Here is a 23,497-nt window from a genome sequence, read left to right on the forward strand (position 1 = left end):
GCATTACTGAATTAAAACAATGAATTTGTTTCACAGAAAACTGGCCAATGTTTTGGGGATACGTACTTGTCATTGTAACAGTTGCTGTAGTTCTGATTGTGACCACTTTTATTGCTGTTAGAAGGTGAGTGTTACCTAATTTTGAAATGTCACTAATTTTGTAACACATCGCCTAAATTCTGTTTATCTTTCAGACTTAACAAAAAGCAAATGAGGTCACCGGTGGAAAGTGGTGAGAAAGAATCGCAGGTGCTACTATTACTGCTGGACAATCATTAATTAATAACAGAAGTTCAAATTTAGAGTTCAGTAGAAAAAAATGAAGATTGTTGTTAATTGTGCGTTGCTTCTTTGTGACTTTATCTAGAACACAGGTCGTGTCAGCAGGCTCTCAATGTGTGATGATAACCAACCACAACATCAGGATCAGAGTGAAGGAGAAACCACTGAAATCGTCTACGCGGCTGTTTACTTCCACAACAAAAGAAAGCCAAACGCGTGAGATATTTCAACAATATAAGATAAAAATATATTATTTATTGTACTGGAGGAACATGCTGATAGAATGTATTACGTGCAGGGAGCAGCAGAAGAACACCCAAAGTGAAGATGTCATTTACAGCACAGTTTGCAGGTAAGACTCAGACAGTATACCACTACTACTACTAATAATAATGATAGTAATAATAACGATAATATGGGAAATTGTGTATCTGTCAGGAGCTATGGACACTTCATTCTGTTACATGCTGTCATTTCTGTATCATTACTTAGACCAGTTTGTGCAGCTTTGAACCACCCACAGAACCGACAGGAGGCAGCTGGCCCAATATATGCCTCGCCTAAAAGAAAGCAGCCTCCATATACTGAAGAGGGAGCCTGTTTGTTAAAGGGGTCAAAGTTCTAGTGACTTCACACTGGGTGAACTTGTGAGGAGAGGAACAGTGACCTGCCCACTCTCCCATACTGCCCATTCATGTCCCAAGATTTGATGTTGGGGTTCGAGATCTTCTGCTTGATTCCAGCTCCAGGTTGAATTCTTTGTCATTCTATATTATTTATTATTTTAGTATGTTGTGAGTACTGTATTTTATTTATGCATTCCCCCCATTTTTCACTATTGTTAATGCTCGGCATTCTCTTGTGTTAGCATTAACTTCGGTGTTTGTCTTGTTTGTTCTCTTTTCTGTTTTACTGGTTTTACTGCTTCCTATCTGTCCTCACCTGATTTCCTGTTGTGTAATCCCTAATCAGCCCTTGGTGTGTATGTATATTCCTTTGCTGTGTTGTGTCGGTCTTGTTCAGTTACGTTCCTGATGGTACGCTGTACTGTTCTAGTCTCCTTTGTGCCTTTTGGATTTTGCTATTTGGAGTTTGTATTGGATTTATTTCCTCCATTAAAGCTCACTTTCTGTTGAACATTATGTCTCCTGCGATTGGGTCTTCAATTACTCAAACGACACAATTTTAGATCTGAGGTAGCAGGTCACAGGGGAAATTTAGAAAGTAAGAGAAGGAGATGATCCAGTGGATAATAGTAATCAGAGGCAGTACTATACTGTCAATATTCCATTAGTATGTGATGTATAATGCAAAGAAAAAGAAAACAGACAAATGAAGTAGGAAAGAAAAGTAAAGAGCAGTGTGTGAATGCTTTTTTAAAAGAACTACAAATTGTTCTTGTCTATGATTCGACTTAAAGAGACAACAGTGACAAATTCTCAGAAGTTCTTAAACTTCAAGAACTCCGCCACTCACCTCAATTATAGAAGTTCTCTGCAGTTCAGATCGATTTGTCACTGTGGACATGATCAGTCAGTGCGTTCATCTATCAGTGGACTGACCTCCTTACCCAGGGTAGGAGGCAGGGTCAGAACCTAATGTGACCCATGTGGCCTATGGATTGTGGTAGGAAGTCAGAAAGACCTACACAGACACAGAGAGAACATAGAAACTCCACACAGAAAAGCCTCAGTGCGGATTTAAAACACGGATCTGTGCACCATGCCACTGCTTGCCTTCATGCATTATAAGATAATGTGAATAAAACACTGTAATGGCACATTACATGCATCAACATCAAACCTAGCAATAATGGCTGTGCACGTGAGTCGTTTCCCATTTTTCCCACAGAGGGGTTCATATTATAAATTTGCTGTGAAATCTGTTCATTGTTGTGTGATATGAGTGTTAGCTGTTAATCAGTGGTGGGCAGTAAAACGTCTGGTGACATGCATGAGATTCAAGAGAATGAATCGTTATGTTCCAGCAACATTTGGTTAGAAAAGAAGAGCAGAGAAAAAAAAAACAAACATACCACAGCGCCTCTGATGCTGCTACATGGTTTCATATGCTCTCTTCTAAACCTTAGATGTTGACTGCATCTGTGGTTTGCATGACCAGATGGCACCTACCATGTAGAAAGTAGCACATAGCAGAGAAAGAAGATAAAGGACAAAGTCACTTTTTCTCTGTCCGTTCGTGATAACTTTAAGTGATTTTAAACTTTATGCTTGTGTAACTTAAAAAAGCTCCAACATGTGCACTGAACACATCACCCTAAAATTGACACTAACACTGTTCTTTGGAGGTAAGTGCGACATTTATTTCTTATTTTAAGGGAATTTCGAAATGTTTAAGCAAAAGAAAATTAAGATTAATGCTTCTGTTCCAGGTGTTCTCTGCAGTAAGTGGAAGGTAGAGTATCAACAGCCTCATATGTGTGTAGTGAAAGGATCATCTGTTGTCATTCTTTGTTCATTTTCCTATCCTGACAAACACATAGTACAGGAAGTCATGTGGGGACACAAAAATATTTTTGCAGGTCCGTTCATTTATCACAGTGGCTCAAATAATAGCTCTTCGCGATTTCAGTATGTTGGTAACAAACGGAATAACTGTTCACTGCAAATACACCAAGTGGAGCACAGTGATGAAGGAAAATATGCCTTTAGATTTATAACCAACTCCACAAATGGCCAATGGACTGGAAAAAGTGGGTCAACACTAAAAATCGTTGGTAAGATTTAATTTTGGTTTTCTTTTTAAAGAATTTCGACTCCCCTTTGCTGTTTAATCTGACAAGGTCGAAACATAAGTTATTCATTTCTCTCATAGATTTTAACATTTCCATGACGAAACTCAAAAGACACGAATCAATCCAGGAAGGCGACTCTGTGAATCTTACTTGCACAGACAGATGTGATGTTGGCAACTTCTCATCTGTCTTCATCTGGTTTAAGAATGGAGAACACCTGCAGGATGGACGAGTGCTGCAATTAAGAAATGTTTCCTTCACAAACTCTGGAAACTACACTTGTTCTCTAAAAACAGGCACAGGAACAACTTCAGGAGTCCTACATGTTGATGTTGAATGTGAGTATTGTATAGCGATGTTTTAAACCTTACATACTGCTTAGGCCAAATTTGACCCATTTTGACATTTGACCTGAGCAACAATACCAGAGATGTGATTCTTTCAGCTTGAAATTGGATGACTTTTGCAAAAATGACCCAAACTATTACAAAGTTGAAAGTTTTTCTACAGTTCAGCCATGACAGTGTTATGAGAACTGTTACTGTTCACATCACATTTGCCCAGGTTCCCAGAGATAGGTGCCTGCTGGCTTTTGAATTGTAATGGACTCGTTAAACAGTGAAATAGCAAAACAGCATAGGAGTGATCAAATAGGATGTGCATAATAAGATAATTCAGAGGGTCATAGATGTGCGGCAGATAAAATCTTTGAAATTTACAGAATAAAATGCTTTATAAATGTAAGGTTAAAGCATGAATTGTAGTTAAAAGCATTTTAAATCATTGACTAAATGTTGCAAAATCTAACAGATACACAGTCCTTACTCTCTAAAACTTAAATTAAGAATGAATGATTCATTTACTAATGCCAAGTGGCTGTTTGTGCATTCAAATACTGTGAAGACATATGAGCAGTATGTAAGAGTTAAGCATGGAAACATTGTTCTTTACTGCAACACATTAAATATTTCCTCACAATTTAGATACCAAAATAATGAATCTGATTTATGTAAGATGATTTCACTAATGACTTTATTTTAGATGGCCCCAGGAACACATCAGTTTCTGTCACACCATCAACAGAGACCCTGATCTGCCACAGCCATGCAAATCCAGCAGTGGAGAACTATACCTGGTTTAAAATATATAATGATCACATTTCAGCAGCAGGACACCAACGTGAACTACATTTGAAGAAGGATTTTCAGGATGATCACAACTATTTCTGCATGGCTACAAACAAATACGGGAGTCACAACTCCTCTACAGTGCTGTTAAGGGGCAAAGGTAAATAGATTTATGTTCCAAACACTGTGGCTTGTGCAGACGCAGCTTTGCAAAGAAGAGTCTGCCCTTGGAAACCCTTCCAAACAAACCGTACTTGTTCAGTCTTTTTTACTTTGACGTGCAACATCCATGTTTCCTCAGTGTACTGGTGGACAGGCACCAGAGATCAGATTGCTATCTGTACTTCTATTGCTGCACTCCTCATTGTGGTCACTGTTGTTGCCATCAGAGGGTAAAGTGTATTTATATTTGTTACAGCTCACACATGCAACAATAAAGTGATGGAAATCTCTTCTTTCAGACAGTGCACAAAAAGGACAGAGTCACAAGAAAATGAAAATGAGGTAAACATGCAGATGGCGCTACAATTAAGCTTACTGGTTGTGTTGTTTTTTTCCTTAATGCAGAGGTTAGCTCATTATGAGGTTGCCTAATAAGTTAGTTTATTGAAGAAACCCATTTATAGTTTACCCAAGTTATTCGCAAGTTATTTTGTGTTGTCTGACTGAGTACAATTCACCAAGCAGGAAACTTATATATGTGTTCTTTGATGTCTTATTAATTATTGTATCTAGAATACGGACTACTGCAACTATCCCGTGGTTGACATGAGCCAGTCACAAGAGGAACAAGTCATGCACTCAACGATCGTTTTTAAAAGCAAAACAAAAGCATGCGTGTGAGCTATCCCTGCAGCTTCAACATATTATTCAACTTGTGCTGCATTTTTCACTGATCCACTATGTCATCAGCAGGGAGCAAAAGATGGACTCAACTAATGATGATGATTGTACCATTTACAGCACACTGTACAGGTAAAGTTCAACAAGAACAAATTTCATAAATCACAGTTCAGCTCCAGACAATAGTGTAGGGCACAAATTGGACAACATCAATCAATCAATCAATCAAACAAACAAACAAAGTGAACAATGGCAAAAATGACTCTGCTGCCATCCTTCTTGTATGCTGTGTCTGAGTCAGTGGAAACCCCCACCCTGAACACAAGCTTTTGTACTGCTGTCTGTTTAGTGGTTTCTACTTATCGCGGTAATGGACCTGCCCAAAATGAAAGCGATGTACCAAAGTGCAGCTATTTGGCTGAAACACCAATTTTGGGTGTTTAAGTCAGATACTTGAACTCAACTTCAATTTTGTCCAGACTCGAGAAAGCTAAACAGCATTTCCTGTTTCGATCCTTATCCCTTGCCTTTCATTGATGAGCTGCTGGAAAGACTAGGAAAGGCCAGATACATCACAACCTTAGATTTGTGTAAATATTACTGGCAAGTGCATTTAGAATACACAGCCTTTCCGATTCCAGGAATAGGTTTATTTCATTGCAGTGTTTTACCCTTTGGTCTCCATGGGGCACCCTTAACTTTTTAAAGGTTAATGGATATAATCGTTAAGCCTACCTGATGTGGTGATTTACAGTGACTCGTGGGAGGAACACCTACAACATCTAAAGGTGGTGATGGCAAAGATCCAGTGAGCTGGTTTGATCTGAGTGACTTTAACCTAACATTTTGCTTGCACATTGGTCCACAAAGGAGTGTTCAGCACTCATTTTACATCATTTAAGACCCACTATAGGGGAGTTGTGGAAAAACTTAGAGCTAACAACTAACACCTAACAACTCGAGATACTTTTTTTTTTTTTTTTTTAACCCTGATGAGCAGCCACAGTACAGTGTGAAATACTACTACACATAATTGGGTTATTCTGCCCTCTGTTGAAAATGTAAGAGCATAGCATGAGCTTGGGTTCAGATTTTTGACTAATATGACTCAAAGACATTCAAAATAAATCTCTCTTCAGTAGGTGAGTGGGTGTCCTGTGAGAGCTATGGAGAGGCACAGCTCATAACAGGACTAAAGGTCATTCCACAGGCAACACAGGACACTCAGTGTAACAATAAACATATGCAGTTTGAGCATGTTGGCCTTTACTGAGAATTTACTGTAACATGATGGTGTGGATCGGTTTCATTTTTCACTGCATATTCCTTTCTTATCAGCTTATAAATGTTACAAACTAAACAGCTGTTTTTTATGACTTTAAATATTTGTTTTCAGCCATCACCCAGTGCCTGCAGGAGCCTGCATGTAGACTTCAAATGTCAGCGGAACAAACCTGCTGTGTTGAGGGCCACTTATTCTGATGCATGAAAGGATCTGCTGCTCCAGTGCTACTTTCATGAGTGTTTTGCTGTTAAACAAATAAATAAATCTGTCAAATGTGACAGATTGCAGAATTCCATTCAGTTTGGAATGCTTTTTATGAAGTTTCCTAAAAGATTTAAAGCCAGCCTTTCTCCCCCCCCTCTCCTTTTCTTAACAGTCTCAAACTTTTACACATTATGGGCACATTTCCAGGAGTTTGTAACTGCAGCATGCTTATTTCCTCCTGCTGGTCACACAGAGCATGTCTATTGAGCAGTTTGTCCTTGCCTAAAGGCAATAGGAAAGTACAATGTAATGACAAACAAACACCATCACATGGCAACTGACCGCATGTGACCAACCCCATTTTAGCTGTTTTTCCTGTACAATTATTGTGTAATATAATCGGTTTTTGTACATTTCAGATGCTGAAATATAAACTGTAGCAAACAAATGAACTTTATTTTTTAATCACAATCTGTGAAAAAAAAAAATATATATTTTTTTAATTAAGATGTTTAATATGTTGCATCCACAGGTTGTGCCATAAGATACTTTTTCATAAACTTCATTTATGCTAAGAAAAAAATAAGGTGAGTTTAAATCACTTTACAGCACATGCATCCATGCACTCAAGTACCCCTAGAAGAGGTCGTTTGTCTCTAGTTCAACTTGTGCTTTCATTACCTATGAATGAAAACCAGCTTAGTCAGAGGCAAAAGAAACCCCGATTTTATTAGTGATTATAGAAGTAAACTTAGCTCACGCCCATTTCTGACAAAACGAAACTTTAGTAGATACGGAAACGAGGGGACAGCAGGTCTTGGACGTGTCTTTGACGGCTGCGTAGTGGGACCAGCAGAGATGATTTGCAGGCTTTCTCCTTTTTGCAGCACAGAAGAGAAGGTAGGAAGGCGGCTCAGGTCGGCTGTTATTTATTTATTGTTATGAGCATTGGGTGACTGTCACAATGTCAGAATTTCCGTTGTGACACAGTAGGAATAAACTCATCCTAATAACAGAATTAGCTATCAGACTGCGCTGCCTTGGGCCAGGTCTGTCTGGCTCCAGCTGGGTTACGGGGTAATGAAGTTTGGTTGACGTTCGTTCTTTCTAATAGTATCTCCGTTTATTATTGAGAGTGAATCAGAGCTAACTGCCCAAGCTAATGTTAGCTGCGCAGCTCATTAGGCTGGCTGCTTCGGGGAAGCTAGTTAGCAGAGTCGCTACTTAATTTTAGCAATAGTGCTCTCTGTAGTGTGACTAAGAGCCTTCCCTGCTGCTGCTAAGCTTGTCGTGATTCTGCAGGTTTTATTTTGTCAGTGACTTCGTGGCCATTTAGTTCGCTTTCTCTCTGTTTTGTTGTTGTCAAACGCACTGGCACGCAAGAAGTGACGTAAAACGTGTGCGTTTCTTTACGCAGGGAACATGTGAATGGCCGAACTTCTAAGCCAAAGATCTTTTCGCTTCAAGAAGAGTCACTCCTTAAGTTCTTGAAAAAGGTCGTCCCGCCTTTATCTGTGAAAGTATGAAAGCTCATCTCCTAGAATGGAATAGTCACTTGTTATTTGCAGTATTTTCAGCAATATAGAGATACGGTTTAAACACACGCGATGGTGTTTACTGTATTTGTTACATTTTATTAAGAAATAAAGAAATCGTTTGAAGTCTAAATCAAATCGCAAAAGACCTAACCGACCTTGATGCTGATTGTTCATTTCCTTTCCTTGCTTATACTAAATTGATTATATTCCTGCAAACTTACTAATTATTGACATCAGTCTCACAAAAAGGCATTATTGGTTGGGCTCTAAAATCAAACTGGGTTGAACCAGTTATATTTCACAGTGTATTTATTTGTATTTGGGTCAGATGTCTTAAACCTTAATAGCTTTTCTCAGTGGATTGAAAACGCCCAAAGCAATTGTTGCATTAAAGTGTAACCAGAAGTCCAATGAAGACCATGCGTTTGACAAAGAGGGAGAGCGATTGCCAGATGAATTATGCAGAAATGAAAGCGAAGTATCCATCGCTGGATTGAATGACTTGATCCCAGCAGATATAAGGATTACCCAATTTTGACTCTTTATTCATGACATTAAAAATCAATCGAAATCAAAGAATAATGGCATAATATTAACTTGGGTGGTTCACGAATTTATGTTATTTTGAGTTATTCAGTCATTCACGTAATATCGCCTTTACATTTCCAGCTAATAAGTAATGTGAAGTATTTATTGAAAGTATGAGGAAAAGGAAGGAGGAAAACCACCTTCTCCGCTTCTACTCTTTGTGAAATGTCCTATATCATGTTTGAACTATTTATGGCATATAAAGAATTACTTATTTCCTCATTAGAACTACTTTTGGTCAGTGTTAACTGAATTTTTCTTTTAAGGGCGTGCTATTAAAGTGTGCTGTGAGGGTTCCCAGTTTTTTTTCCTCTTTGGTTAATGTCAGTTTTTTATTGGATGCTTGTTCGCGGGCCATGAATGTGGGCGTTCAGTTGACTCACTGACTCTCTTGTAAAATGACTTCCAATTCAGTCTCTCACAGGCCAGCTTCTTGGGTATGACTGATCAAAGTTCAGAGGAGATAAAGACAATGCGACTGGTGTGTTGTTGTGTAGCTGAACACAGTTTCATGTGACATCGGCTGCCAAAATAGAAAGTGAAAGAAAATTTTGAGATGGTCTTGAAGTGAAAATAGTTTCTTTCTTTGCAGTGATCACTGAAGTCTGAAGATGAAGTGCTCACGCTGTGGCCATAACATTGTAGAGAAAACAGCCAAATTCTGCAGTAACTGTGGCCTAGGGCTGTCTGTTAAACCTACAAATGCACAAGGTAAGTAGATGAGGTCAGAAATGTGGTTTCATTTTATATAGTTGTTTATAATATTTGAAGAAGTCCAAGTGACAACTTTGTTGTTCCTGTTAATTTGGCATAATGTACTGTATTATTTAAACGGCTCTGTATTTGATTAACAGTGTGGATGCTTTTTTCACGGCCTGTCAACAAATAAAATTATAGTTTGAACATGCAGCTCTGCAGACATAATGAAATTACACTTTTCTATAAATATAGATTAAAAACCTGTATACAAGGAATTTAATCATGTAAAATTATGTGATGATAAGGGCTGTTCATCTGCGCATAACTTATATTGCACATTTTTTCCTGACATGAGGATTTACATTAGTCATGTTGCACATGTCAAAGCAAAATTAGGTACGGCTTGCATAATGTGGGGGAAAAAAAAGAGATTGTAGATACATCTGTGTTATCAGTTCATACTAAGCCTTTAGTCAAGGAAAACTAAGACTAAAGGCCATTATTATATCCTAAAAATCAATCCAGCATCCAGTATTTGGAAAGTTTAGATTCCTTGCATGTATTCTTTCATTTCTCATTCCTGTTTCTTAATTTTTTTAACTCAAAAAAACCCCACACTTCTAAATTGTGACATAAGGCCTTCTTGGCTGAACTGGAGAAAATGATCCGTGCTCTTGTGTCATTACGTGTTACTGTAATGCCCTGTTTCCTGGCAGGGATAAACCTGTTTTGTCTCTGAGGTAAACAAAAATGCAGCTGCCAGACTAGTAATGGATTCTAACAAGTGAGCTCATATTATTCTTGCTCTTTACACTGGCTCTCAGTAGACTTTGATTCATTTTAAAATTCTTGTACTCACCTACAGAGCACTTAACAGAAAGGCTCCAGACTATTAATCCCAGCTTCTTACCAAACATACTGCTGCTTGCAGTCTTCGATCACAGGCTCAGAATTTGCTAGTTGCTCTTCATACAAGATTGAAGACTAAAGGGGAGCAGAGGCTTTCAGGTGTCTTTCGTGTCCCACTACGACTGCATTTAGCTGACTCTGTGGACTCTTTTAGAAAACAGTTCAAAGATTTTTTTTTTTTGTTTAACCAGACTTTCCATTAAGATTGTACATATATCAACTGTTTTCAAACTACGTGTTTATTTTATTCTGTGCTTTACCTTGATTTTTGTATTCCTGTTAACAACACTTGAATTTTCAGTTATATTTTATAGTTTTTTGTTTAGTTTATTTTTGTTTTATAGGGCAAATAGGCTCTGATTTAACCGCATGTCCACATAGGTGTAAGATTACCTATCGTGACAGCGTGTTGGCCTACTTTTTAAGGGTCAGAAAATGCAAATTTGTGCCTTGTGACTTACTGAACAAGCTCAGGTGTTTTCTTTATAGTTAAAAGAAAATTTGCCTACGTGGGTCAAAGTGAAAACATACAAATGCCACCTTTTGTGGTTTAATATATGTCCCTATTAATTTATGGACAGAAATCAAAATGTCATTTTAACTATTTATTGAACATGCATGTTGACTCTGTCAGAGTTCATGCTTCTCTAAATCTTTGACTGGCAAAGTGATGTGCCAGAATGAAAAGCAGGACTATATACTTATCACAGTGGTTTTCACATGTCTTTAGAAATTAGCTCATTTTATTTTATTTTTTCTAACTTATAATTTATAATTTGTTATTTTTATTTAATTAAGTTATTTATGTATTTTTATTAACCCCTCATTGTTAACATAGATGCAGGCGATCAGCCAAAGTCTTTGGTAGCAGATGGGGAAGGTCCAATTGAGAAGCCAGATTCACAGAAAAACACCCCACCGGTGGACAACAAAGAATCCAGTAAATCCCCCAAACGGCCAAATGACGAGGTCATCAACAACAACCCAAAGAAAAAGGTGAGCGTGTCATAATCTTGCCAGGCCTGTTGGTTTAGTCTGTGGGAACGACATATTTTGTACAGTAGGTGTACAGTGAGTTTATGCCACAACCCAGTGTAAGGTTTATTCCAAATTCATTTTTTCTATAATAATTAATCCACCTGTATATAATGAAAATTATATATATTTTTTATCACTAAACTATAATAATTTCTGTGATTTGTTCATTTTCAAATTTACTGTTTTATTTGCATTTATTTATTTGCATTCCTAAACAGAAACATTAGTTTTACTGGTTGAATGTTTCGATTGGTTCATTTGTGGCTTCTCAGAGAAGTCCAGTGTGCTGGCTCGAATTTTGTTACAAAAATGCGAGTTCAGTTTTATTTACCTAATCAATAACAATCTTATTTTTAGTTTTAAACATGTTTTTGACACATTTGTTATTTTGTTTTTATTAAATTTGTTAAGCACTCTAGGTGAGTGTTTAAATTTAATTTTTTACATTGCAAGAATATTTTCACAAGTGTAAAGGCAGACTTCTGTGACCTGGAACTAGTTAATAGTATAGTTTAACCCTTTAATGTTTAGTCTGTCATATTTGAGTCAAGTTTTGGTGAAGTTTGGTTTTTGAGACTTCTACATCATCAGTCTGATCCCCCCCGAATTTATAAACTAAATACAAAAATTCCTAAATACATTTTAGGCAATAAATTGTACAAAGCATATATGCAAATTAATATATATTTCTTTTACATTTATATGCTTCCTTAAAAAAAGTAAATTTTTCAGTCTTTAAAATGTCAAGTGGGTTTGAGTATTTATGAATCTAAAATATGTTCTTGTTATCTAATATAGGAAATCATATTTGTGATATTTTCAAAACAGATCTGGGTTTTTTTTTGTTTTTTTTGTTTTGTCTACATAGAAAAAAAAGAAAAGGAAGAACAAAAAGAAAAAAGATGGCACCTTGTCATCAGATCAAGATCTGTCACACATTTCTCCGGGAGATAAGCAGGGGAAGGAGACACAGGGAGAAAGAGACTCTTCTGACAGTGAAAGCTCAGACAATGAAATGGACACAACACCAGATTCACTCCAAGATAGGTTTTCCTCGTTAGAAAGCCAGCCTAGTTTCTTGCCAGCTAATGATGTTGTTGCCATTGCTGAAGATGCACAAACCAATCAGAGTGAAAAGTCTGATGCCCCAGTACAGGCAAAAACAGTGGAGCAATCTGAGGCGGCAACAAATAGCATGAACGAGATGGAGAGCAATGCACACACATCTCCTGACAATCAGCCACAGAAGACAGGACCAGCCGACACTCCAGCTCAACGTCCTGCCTCAGAGGACAACAAGAGTACAACCCCTCAGTCAGCTTCAAGTAAAGGGACCAAGGCCACTACGGCTAAAGATCCAAAGGAAAAAACCTTGAAGAACCAGAAAGAAGCAGACAATGCTAAAAAACCTAAACAGGACCAGAATGCTAATGTGGCTGCAAATGCAAAGCAGTCAAAGGAAAACACGCAGAAGGGAAAAAATCAGCAGGAACAGAATCAGAAGCAGCCTGTTGCAACTGGCCAACAAAAGGTTTTTGGACCTCATACTGAAAAGGTATTACTGGCTAAGTCAGAATATGTGAAAATAATTGTTATTGACCAACAATAACATTTATGAGGGAGACCTGAGTCCCATAACCTTGAGATGTATTTATCCAACATATTTAATGCTACAGGCTGACAGCGGCTCCAGTGTGGACCCAGTGGAGAACATGGAGATTCAGCAGTCAGGGAGCGGGCAGGACTCGACTCCAGCTCAGCCTTCAAATGATAACAAAGGATCTAAAGACGGTGGTGATAACAGCAAAAGCTCAAAAGCTCAAACAGCTCCGCCCCCCAAAAGGTGATAAAATCCTCTCAGTAAACTGTATACTTTGCCTTTAACTCATCTTTGCAAATTTTTTTTATCCAACAAATTTACTTTTGCTTTTCAGATTGACAAGGAACACGAATATTGCAGCACATGACAGACTCACAATTTACTTCCATGCTGTTCTCTCGAAAGATTTCAAATTTGATCCTGGAGAAGATCGAATATTCATCAGGGCTGGGTCATGCATTGGAAAATGGGAAGACAATGCAGCTGAACTGTTTGTGACCAGGTACTTTAACAAGCTGGAAACACTAGGCTGTAGTATGAATAGGTTATTTGACATCAGTAATCTCTGAATTGGTGCCTATGCAAGTAGTAAGCCACAACATTAAAACCAACTGGTAAGGCACAGACTCCACACAACCTTGGAAGATAGTCTGTACAGATCAGTCCTCAGCAGTATTAAGAAGTGAGACGTCTATAGATTTGACTTGTTTTTCCCACAGATGCTTGATTAAATTTTGATCTGAAGAATTATGCCTTTAACTGTTTATTCCCCAGATCGTTGCTGAAAAGTGTGTGTAGTTTGTCTGGAAGCATTGAACTGTAACTGGGAGTGTACATTTTCTAAAAAAAGTTTAGTTAGATGCCAAGGTAATGGTCACCAGAAGCCAAGGATTCCCAGAAGACCCCTGTCCTTGTCCCATAGCATGCCCTCCTCTCCTTCTCATATAATTTATAAACACACACTGTGCCAACCATGTGATGCAAAACAAAATCTGATTAATCAGATTTCAGTGGACTACTGTTACTGCCGTGTCCATTTTTCTTGTTCAAGTGCCCACTGTAAGTGCTTTTGCCAAAGCAAGGGTGGGCATCATGGACTGTGACTGGTCCACTTAAGAAAAAACAATAAAAACATACATAACTAGTTCTTAAAAGATTGTTTTACAAACTCTGTAAACATGTAAAGGTACCAGGAACCTTCAGAAACAATGCCCTAGTGAATCACAGTGAACCATGATGCTCTATGTTTTCATGCTTTGCTGTCATAGCAAACATGAAGGTTTTTTTTTTAACAATTTTTATTTCTAGTAATTTTTTGCTGGAACTGGACCACATGCTTCAGCCTATGTATATCAAGAATGAGCCTTGGATACTCATTACCCTGTTGTTGGTTCACCACTTTCATTTCCTTGGCCGTTCTGTTAGGCAGTAGCCACTGCATACCAGCAGCACTCTACGCTGAATGTTTTGCTGTGAACCAATCATTTCTTGTTAGTCTGTTTTTTCCTCTGTTTTCAAAACATCAGCCTCAGGAATTGTTGACTTCCTGTCTAATACATGTCACCCAGTAATATGTATGTTTGGGAAGAAATAATATTCACGTCACCTATCAGTGGTTCTATTGTTGTGGCTCATAAGAGTATATTTACCATTTATACCATTTATTTTATTTTGAAATTCTAAATGTGAAGCATCTATTATCCTAAACGCTTATTATATCCTTTATGACTGACTTGACAAAATGTACCACACATTTCTTTTTCATGTAGGGATCTTGGAGAGCATGGGTTTCTGGTCGAAGGCAGCCTGCCAGCTAGCAAAAAAGCTGTGTCTGCGTCAATACCATACAAATATGTTGTCTACAGGAATAAAAAAGAGACATATGAGTATGAATACATATACAAAATGGATTCTACACACACTACCAACAGATGTTTGTTTGTGAAACCCAACCTTATCAATGATGATGGTAAATATAACTTTCATGTAGCCAGCTTTGTTTTTATTGGCTAATGGCTTCACTGTATTTTGTTGTATTTGCCTTACAGTTAAATGTGTGTTTTTATCTTTTTTTTGTTTTGTTTTTTCTTAAGGGGACTGGCATCAATATGATGACATCATTTGCGCCGAGCCTTCGAAAAGCATGCTCAAACGTATTAAGGAAGTATTATGGCCTGATCAAAGAAAGAACCTGATTCAAGGCAGAGAAATTGCAGGAAACATAATGTTGGAAACCATATTTGACCTCCTGAGGAGCTGGACTGAGACCAATTTACGAAGTTTTATGATCCAGCTCAATCAGTTCATGCAGGTTTATGGGGAACCTTTTGTGTATGAAGAAAAAGAAAAGAAGTGGTACTCCCTACAATATGGGGAAGATGATGTAAGTTCAAAATCTCTGTGTACAAGGTCTAAAAATACACATGTATGGTATGGTCACTGAAACTTACCCTTCTTTTGGCTGTTATACATTCTTAGGTGAAGAGGTTGCTTAAAGAATTTATGCTGGCAGATGTAATTCCTCAACTGCTGAAGGATGGAGATCGTAAGAGCCGTTACATTCAGGATCCCTTAAGAGCTGCGGCGGTCATGGTTTATGTATGGAGACAGTATCGAATCAGACTCGAGAATTCTGAGCTCAATCAGCTTTGTACTGCACTGTGTTTACCCAAACTAGAGAAGGATAACTTCCTTCAGTACTGGGCAGAATTTTCTCAAGATGTGTCTATTCTCAGGTACTTACCTAATCTTTTTTAATAATCTTGGTATCATACCTTCATAATCTGCTAATTTAAAAGTATTAACTTTACTGCCCCCATTTACTTTAATTTTCTGTTCATGTGTTCAAATAATCTTCTCATAGTTTGCCAGAAACATTGGTTCTTCTGATAAACACTATAAAAAAATTTGGGATGACTCGATGGATTATGGTACTGCCACTTCTCCACCTCCTTAAAGGCACTTCAAAGCCTTTTGAAGCACCAACATCTGGAAACTTGAAGTATGGCCCAGCTTGGGCAGGTTTGGGAGGCCTTGATTTAAACACCTCAGCATACATGAACAGTCAAGAAAAGAGGTGTGATTCCCTGTTCCTTTGCCGACATACTGTTGCACATCTTCCAGAAGATTTACATTTATCTGGAATTAATGGTTCTCTTACTGGGTAATCTTTGTTTGCTTATGTTTCAGGGCGCTAGTAAAACTGATGAAAAATTACAGCCACTTAATGGAGGTGGACGCGCTCTTAATTCGATCCTGCTTGTACCTGATGTCACTTGATGAACTGATAGAGTGTAGTACTGAACTTAAGGCTGAGCTTCTGGACGTACTTCATGTCTTCTTCAATAAGGCTCCTCAGGAAATCACCTTCAGCACCATGCAGGTAAGTGGAGTTAAAGAAACAGGGATGTAGGATAATCACTGTAGATTTTGGACCTCACAGCTTTTTCTTTCAGTGGAATGTGCCCAGGTGACAACTGTCCATGACAATTGAGCATTTTTTAGCACCCAGGTTAATAAAATGATTAGCATGGATGGTTTTCTGTTTTTAGGGAGTATCGGACACAATCTCACATATCCTGGGGCTTCTCGTTGAGGAAAAATACAGGTAATTTACAGTTTATAATTAAAAAGCATGGACATGATGTCTGTAGACACTTGCTGGAAGTGTAAAAAATGTCTGCATCTTAAATGAATTTACATGTTTTTCTGTATTGAAAAGCTTGTAATTTAGTGTAGGCTTAAGAGGGGTGTCTGGTTTTGAAGTTATGACATTGACAATGTGAATGTTCCTCTGAATGCTGTTTATATCAGGTGTTGTGTGTTCTGTAACTAAGTGTGTCCATGTAGAGGGAAATCTATGGAAGTACTGGTGTTCTGATCTTCGTGTTTTTGTTTATCATAGTTACTTTACAGAGTCTTACAGGAGAGAGTGCCTGGCAACAGCAGTGAAACTGTTAGAGAAGATCTGCAGAGGAGTCAAACCAGCTTTAGTTACCCAGAACTATCCTGATATTCCTGTGGCATGCATGAATCTGGTTGCGTCAGTGACAAACTTTGTTCAATGTAACAAGCAACAGGTATTCAACGTGCACACATCTTATAAATCATGGTTTTAGTTTGGCAGACAGTAAACCTTCATAATCTAATGATTCACATTCAGGAGACCCAAGAAGGAGATGAAAAGCAACAGTATGTGAAAGGCATGGCAACCACACAGGCGATGACCATAATGAGAGGATGGATCAGTCGGTCCTTTAAACAGGCTTTGCTCACCAGGGGCGTGTTATACTTACGCCAAGTTAAGGCAACAGAGGAGATTGAAGTGAGCAGTTTCGTTTAATGTCTAAAAAGAACCCCCAAAATATAAAGAAACATACTCTAACCTCATCATTGTAGAGAATGCATAAAATATGGTTGTGTTTTACAGATGTGGAATAATGTAATCTGCATCCACTTCAAAGATGAAGAATGCACAAAAGAGTGGAGGCAAACACTCACCATGGATTTTGAGGGCAAATATAAACAGGTAGGTGAGATACATTTTGGAGATTGGGCAGTTAGGCATTTGTTTCTTTAAGATTCAACAGATTTAGGTGAAAATGTGCTTTTAGGAATCTGCCCTGGATCAAGTTGAATACTACTGCATCAACATAGAGAACCTAAGTGATTCCCATCCACATGTTGCAGCTAGTATTGAAAGGTGTGCTCTTGAGGCTGTTACATATTTGTGCCAGGTATGAAGTCTTCTAATATTCTTTTAAAACTTAGATGTATTGGTGATTTTCACTATTGACTATATTTAAACACAATATCAATCCCATGAGTTAAATATGAGATGACAAAAAACACAATTTCTTTATGTCACAATAAAAATTGATTCAAATCTGAATCAAGACAGAATTCAATTTTTGATTCTGTGTTATATGCAGACCAAGAATGAGGGCAAACTGTTTGGGAGGTTTAAGTTCAACTCAAAATTTGGGAAACTCATCTCTGCCATTATCCAAAAATCCTGGCCAAGGGATAGTCAAGGAAGATACCACCAAGATGAAGAAGTTGTCCTTCGGCACCTACTCTCCTGGACTGCTGCCAAAGACATTTTTCAGCTCCACGGTATTGTCTAAGAATAACACTGAAGCGTTAAACATTGCACAGACCAAACAGAAACAGATAAATGCCACTTTTGTAATAATAATAATAATAATAATAATAATAATAATAATAATAATTATAATCAGAATGATATTAAAAAACAGAAAGCACCCCACAGTAGGTAACCAGGCATCTGTTTACGAGTTGGTGCCAAAAGTTAAAATCGCTGCTGTGGTTTAAGATAGAATTATCAGGTGAATGTTTTGTCACTGCAGGAGCAGATGAAAAGCTGATTGAGGAGCTCTCTCACGATGCAAAGGACAGAATTGCAGTAGGGATATCCTCATTTACAGCCATGAAAAATCAACTAGTTGAGGGAAACATTAAGATCAGCCTGCTGAAGATCATTTTGGAAAGGCGAGATGCCTTCTTAGAACTGCTGAAGATCGGTAAGAATTGTACATTTTTCAGCAAAGATGTCTTGATTTGTATTTAGATTTTAATAGTGTACTCTGACCTAATAGTAATTATAAAATTGAGTTGTTTGTGTTTTTGACTTGATACTAACAGACTGCCTCGCTGAGAATGGGCAATACAAGGATCATGACAAAATGAAGAGGCTGTTGAAGTGCAGAGAAGATGAAGTAAAAGCTGTATATTATGAAAAGGAGCTTGTAGATGTTCTCTTAACTAAGAGCCATCAACTTGAGGAACACATGACAGGTATGTTGACTGAGTTTGTGCCATCAGTCTTAACTATCAGTCTTAATTATTAACATCCATATTAATTTCCATAATAGTTGATGTTGATGAACTGGAAGGAAACCAACAAGTCAACATTATGACCACACCTTTGGACCATTTCATGGAGGTTCATCAATTTGGCCAGATGCCCTCCGAAATAACTGGCATTGTCACCATCTTCAATCTGGACGAAGAAATCAGAAACATGGCAAAAAATTTATACACATTCAGGGACAGTATTGTCTTCAAAATGTGTTGGGACAAACAAGCCAAGTTCCTGGCCAATGAAGAAATGGAAGACAATCCTGATGAGCATCAGGTAGCGGACATTAGGGCAACACTACAAATGATACATGATGGCATTTACATAGATTGCTACAACCATTATAAAGATATCTACACTCGCCTGAAGGATGGCACTATAAGGCTTGAAGAGGTTAACCAGTTTTTTAAAGCTTTCAAGGGCAAGTATGAAGATCTTGCAAAAGACTTAGACATCATGTGCAGAATGAATAAATCAAGGGACAAACAATGGATCAACATCAGGGTTCAACAGATCGAGCAGTACCACGAACTTCATCTCGCTGTGACTTCAGCTCAAGTAATCATGAAAGTCAAAGAGACACTTGGTCTTCAAGGTGACTTCAGAGTTCTGGAGACACTCACAGAAGTTGTAAGTAGCTTTGTGTATAAAAAATTATCAATCTAAAAAGCTATTTTGCACTCCACGCAAGCTTTGAGTTATTGTATTTAATGATGGATATACATAATAGATGGAACATAACAGCACAGTTCTTTGCTTTACTTCATTTTAAACAGTTTAGCACGTTTTAATTTAAGGCTCCCTGTGAAGAGTGTCTCTGATCATATTTCCATGGTTAGAATGTAACTCTAGTTTTCCTGTCTCCCCACCGCTCAGAACAATATAGACTTTCAGAAAGAGCCACTCAGCCGGATTGACAATGAGTTGATGCAGGCAAAGACTGTTCTAGTGGACATAACCGAGCCCCGCAGGCTGTGTCTGCACGAACTGGAACTAAGGGGACACTTTGTGAAATGGGTGAAGGATGCCCTTGAAGGTAAGTGTAGTTATGCATTTTCTTGTTAATGTCTATCCATTGCACACTACTACAGCCATGCTCCAATGGATATTGCAGCATGGCTGTAGTAGTGTGCTGAACATTTTTTTTAAAATTTCCTTTGTAACTACTGACATCAGCAACTATGGGAGTGTCTACTGCAAGAAATAAATTGATGGACTGCACATATGCTTCATTTTCTTATGGCAATGACTCCATCTTACACTTTGTAATATGGTATAATGCTACGTACAGTTAGAAACCTCTCGAAATTAGACTGGTTCTCTAAAGTCACCAAAGAAAAAATTGGCTGCACAACACCAGGGTTACCAGGATTGTGTTGCAGGAAGCAGGTATGCAGGTTAGACAACCCTATATGCTCACATTTACATCCATACCAGTTTAAGATCACCAGTTAACCTACCATGCATGTTCATGGCGTGTGGCAGGAGGCTGGAAGACCCAGAGAATATTCACACAATCGCTGGGAGAACATGCAAACTCAACATAGAAAGGCCCCAGCCTACCAGCAGCTTCAAATTCAGAACAGTCCTGATATAAATCAATGTCACCAACCACTAACCACCACCCTATTTCTGCTTATTTAAATGTATTTTGCAGATATCAATGAGTTAAAAGTGTTTGTTGACCTGGCTTCTATCTCTGCGGGAGAGAATGATATGGACGTGGATCGTGTTGCGTGCTTCCATGATGCAGTTCTTGGCTACTCTTCATTGCTTTATGAGCTCAAACCAGACTCTGGTTTTAAAGCCTTCAGAGAAGTGCTCAAGAAGCTCTGGAGGGCTTTGGAGAATGACAGCAACCTACCCAAAAAATTGGTAAGATCCCTCCAAACACTTAAAGCAAAAATATGATCAGGATGGCCATGAAGGCTTTCATATGAATGTTAGTGTCTTACAGCAGGGTTATTGAGGTAAAGGCTAACCTTATTAAAGGGAAACTGAAACACAGCACAATTATGAAGAGTATCTTTTCTTACAGCGGGACAGTGCACGTCATTTGGACTGGTTGAAGACTGTGAAGGACAGTCATGGATCAGTGGAACTGTCATCCCTCTCTTTAGCATCAACCATCAATAACAAGGGTATCTACTTGATCAATGCACAAAATGTAAAAAAGGTAAATAATGCAGTGAAAGTTGATTGCATCCCTAGATCAGTACAACACACATGTTAGACAAAGAGTCTCCAAAAATATGCATGAGAATTTCTTTTTTCCCCCCTGATCTAGTTGAGTCTTGACACTGCCCTGAAGCTGCAGATTCCAGAGGAGCATGATGACGGTCAGCAGATGCGCTGCTATTCCCTTGAGGACTTGAGGGAGCTGCAGAATAAACTCATGCTCATGTCTGGGAAAGGGGATCAAGGGCAATGTGAAGTTGATTATTTTGCAGAGGTACGTTGCAATATTTTCCTTTTTGGTATCTTGAGGTTCCAAGATGTTACCCACATGAAAGCTAGGCGAAGAGGGTGGGGGACAGTAACAGTTGGATCCGGGTTGAAATGAAAAGGACACCAGGGATAGGGGTTTAACACAAAATAAATCTTTATTATAATTAATTAACCCAATAATCAGTAACAACAGAAAGAGACAGCAACGCTGCTTTAATGATGACTTAGACAGGCCAACGCAAAGAGATGGTGGTCACTTAAACTAAGATAACAACAAGGACTCAACAGAAAAAGACAGCAATGCTGCTATTAGCAATAACCAGGCAGGCCAAACCAAGAAATGGAGGCCGCCGTCACTTAAGCAAAACCACGCACGGTGGGGCTGGTCACACACACAGCAGGCCTTTTCCACACCTAGACCAGACTCACACACTGACCAGCACAGCGGAAATCATGTCCTAAAGGAGAAGGCAGGGGCAGAAAGAAAACAGGGGAGGGGCAATAAAGAAGGAGGAGGAGAGGGAGAGGACAACACCACGCCCACACACTCCCACAGCCTCACAGGATGTAACACAAGAACTCGGATAATTCAAATAATATATTTTGTAAATATTATTTTAAATTGATAAAATTATCTATATAATCAATAATGCTCAATAATCCATAATGTCAAAAGCTAATATCTAGATGATCTAGACCTATTAAAATTAGGTCCTACAATTTACAGTACATGTGAAGACATGTCCAAAAAATCCAGATAACTCTCTTCAGATTTACTTGATAAAAATGTGGTGATGTATAGGTCAATTTTGGGATATACTACCATTTCAAACCTTTAGTGCATTGCATTCAAAATTTATAAAAAGAATGAGAAGAGCTATTTACTACATAAATGTGCAGCTATATGATCATAGACTCATGCTTGACAGAGAAACTGATTCCACAATGAAATTGGTGTAACTTTGTATGCTTTTTGAACTTATTTATTTACAGCTGACTTGTTTCTGTTTTTCAGGTTTTTGCCAGCGTTCAAAGACTAACTGAGGCATTCATTGCTCTTTACACTGCTGGGAATCCACTGTTTAGGCACTGGGAAGTGCAAATCAACTGTTGTTCCAAAAGTCAGGCACCCAGCATTATGATGGATTTCAACTTGGACAGTGTTATCAGTGTCATTGTGGAGGGCAGCATAGAAGAGAAGCTTCCTGAACTTTGCAAGAAAATGGAGAAATGTCTTGACTTCTGGATGGATTTTGTAGACAAACAGAGATCCCAGTATTACTATCTTAACTACTACACAGCTGAACAGATTGTCTACCTATGCAACAAGCTGACTTTGCAAAATGTTACCAATGTAGAAGATCAGGTTCTCATGATGCTCTCTTTCATCAAGCCAAACTGCACATACTCAGATTTGAGGGAAGTTTGGCATGAACTTCAGTATGAAATCCTCAAAAAACCAGAAGAGCAAAATGAGGACATTGAGTTTCAGACCTTTGTTGTGGTGCAAAGCAGTGAGGGGGAAGACCCAGACTTCACCAGCCAAATGGGTCCTCTGGCAAGTCTCATAGAACAGGCAGAGGGTTTACCAAAATTTGATCACATATGGAATACTTATATGAAAGACATGAGAAATTTTCTCCCCCACATTCTTGATATAAAAAATCTTGGAAGACTTTTGGATATCCTGGCCAACAAACACAACGAGAGTCACGAAGAAGACATTTCTGACGATGACACAGGGAATTTCATAAATAGACATGTTCCCAGAGGTCTGGCTGTTGGAAACCCAAACCTCATTGTTTGCCCACATGATGAGGTGTTGTCATCTTGCATTTCCATTTACATGAGCAGTGAAAATGAGACACTTCCCACGTATGATGAAGTCCTTTTATGCAACTCCACGACACCATACGAACAGGTGGAGCTATTTCTCAGACGCTGTCTCAGCACAGGCTACAGAGGACAGAAGATATACTGTTTACTGTATGGAGATCTCCTCCCTTATGATGTGAGCTCTAAAGCTGAGAACTTTTTTCAGCGAATGAAAATGCAGAGTAGAAAGGATTATAGACTTGTTATCATTTGCAGCTCAGAAAGAGAACATACCTACCTTCCATCAGCCTTCAGCCAGTACAGATTGCACATGGTTCCACAGGAACCTTTGGCAAGAATCCAGAGTTACCTGCAAAAACACTATGCCGTCCCAGCAGATGAGTGCAGCGCCGCAGCTGCGTTTAAGGACAGACTCTGCGTTGGTGTCATTTCAGCCACAAGAGCTGGTGTTGGTATGTATAGGT

The 23,497-nt window shown here is 38.5% G+C and overlaps 2 protein-coding genes across 2 annotated transcripts in view; both read left to right on the top strand.

The window, feature by feature from the left end:
• LOC308411659 (uncharacterized protein) lies at positions 1-1,184 on the top strand. The gene is made up of 5 exons (XM_080905629.1): positions 1-124; positions 195-249; positions 368-498; positions 581-634; positions 775-1,184. Exons 1-5 carry the CDS (start codon positions 48-50, stop codon positions 905-907), a joined length of 450 nt encoding a protein of 149 aa, XP_080761755.1. The 5' UTR covers positions 1-47; the 3' UTR covers positions 908-1,184.
• Positions 1,185-7,283: 6,099 nt separating this feature from the next.
• LOC308412061 (E3 ubiquitin-protein ligase rnf213-alpha-like) overlaps positions 7,284-23,497 on the top strand; it is a 32,994-nt gene continuing 16,780 nt past the window's right edge. The window contains exons 1-25 of the mRNA XM_080906143.1: positions 7,284-7,396; positions 9,215-9,333; positions 11,069-11,226; positions 12,137-12,823; positions 12,945-13,111; positions 13,203-13,370; positions 14,638-14,837; positions 14,962-15,251; positions 15,347-15,603; positions 15,732-15,944; positions 16,058-16,250; positions 16,420-16,475; positions 16,773-16,947; positions 17,031-17,192; positions 17,298-17,396; positions 17,482-17,604; positions 17,800-17,983; positions 18,238-18,411; positions 18,533-18,685; positions 18,763-19,379; positions 19,626-19,785; positions 20,407-20,624; positions 20,788-20,925; positions 21,037-21,201; positions 22,213-23,485. Of these exons, the coding sequence (XP_080762269.1) occupies positions 9,234-9,333; positions 11,069-11,226; positions 12,137-12,823; positions 12,945-13,111; positions 13,203-13,370; positions 14,638-14,837; positions 14,962-15,251; positions 15,347-15,603; positions 15,732-15,944; positions 16,058-16,250; positions 16,420-16,475; positions 16,773-16,947; positions 17,031-17,192; positions 17,298-17,396; positions 17,482-17,604; positions 17,800-17,983; positions 18,238-18,411; positions 18,533-18,685; positions 18,763-19,379; positions 19,626-19,785; positions 20,407-20,624; positions 20,788-20,925; positions 21,037-21,201; positions 22,213-23,485 (6,130 nt within the window). The 5' untranslated portion in view covers positions 7,284-7,396; positions 9,215-9,233. The remainder of the gene's footprint in view (positions 7,397-9,214; positions 9,334-11,068; positions 11,227-12,136; positions 12,824-12,944; positions 13,112-13,202; positions 13,371-14,637; positions 14,838-14,961; positions 15,252-15,346; positions 15,604-15,731; positions 15,945-16,057; positions 16,251-16,419; positions 16,476-16,772; positions 16,948-17,030; positions 17,193-17,297; positions 17,397-17,481; positions 17,605-17,799; positions 17,984-18,237; positions 18,412-18,532; positions 18,686-18,762; positions 19,380-19,625; positions 19,786-20,406; positions 20,625-20,787; positions 20,926-21,036; positions 21,202-22,212; positions 23,486-23,497) is intronic.

The sequence above is a fragment of the Rhamphochromis sp. 'chilingali' genome, assembly GCF_963969265.1.
Source record: "Rhamphochromis sp. 'chilingali' genome assembly, chromosome: 15".
Taxonomy (NCBI): domain Eukaryota; kingdom Metazoa; phylum Chordata; class Actinopteri; order Cichliformes; family Cichlidae; genus Rhamphochromis; species Rhamphochromis sp. 'chilingali'.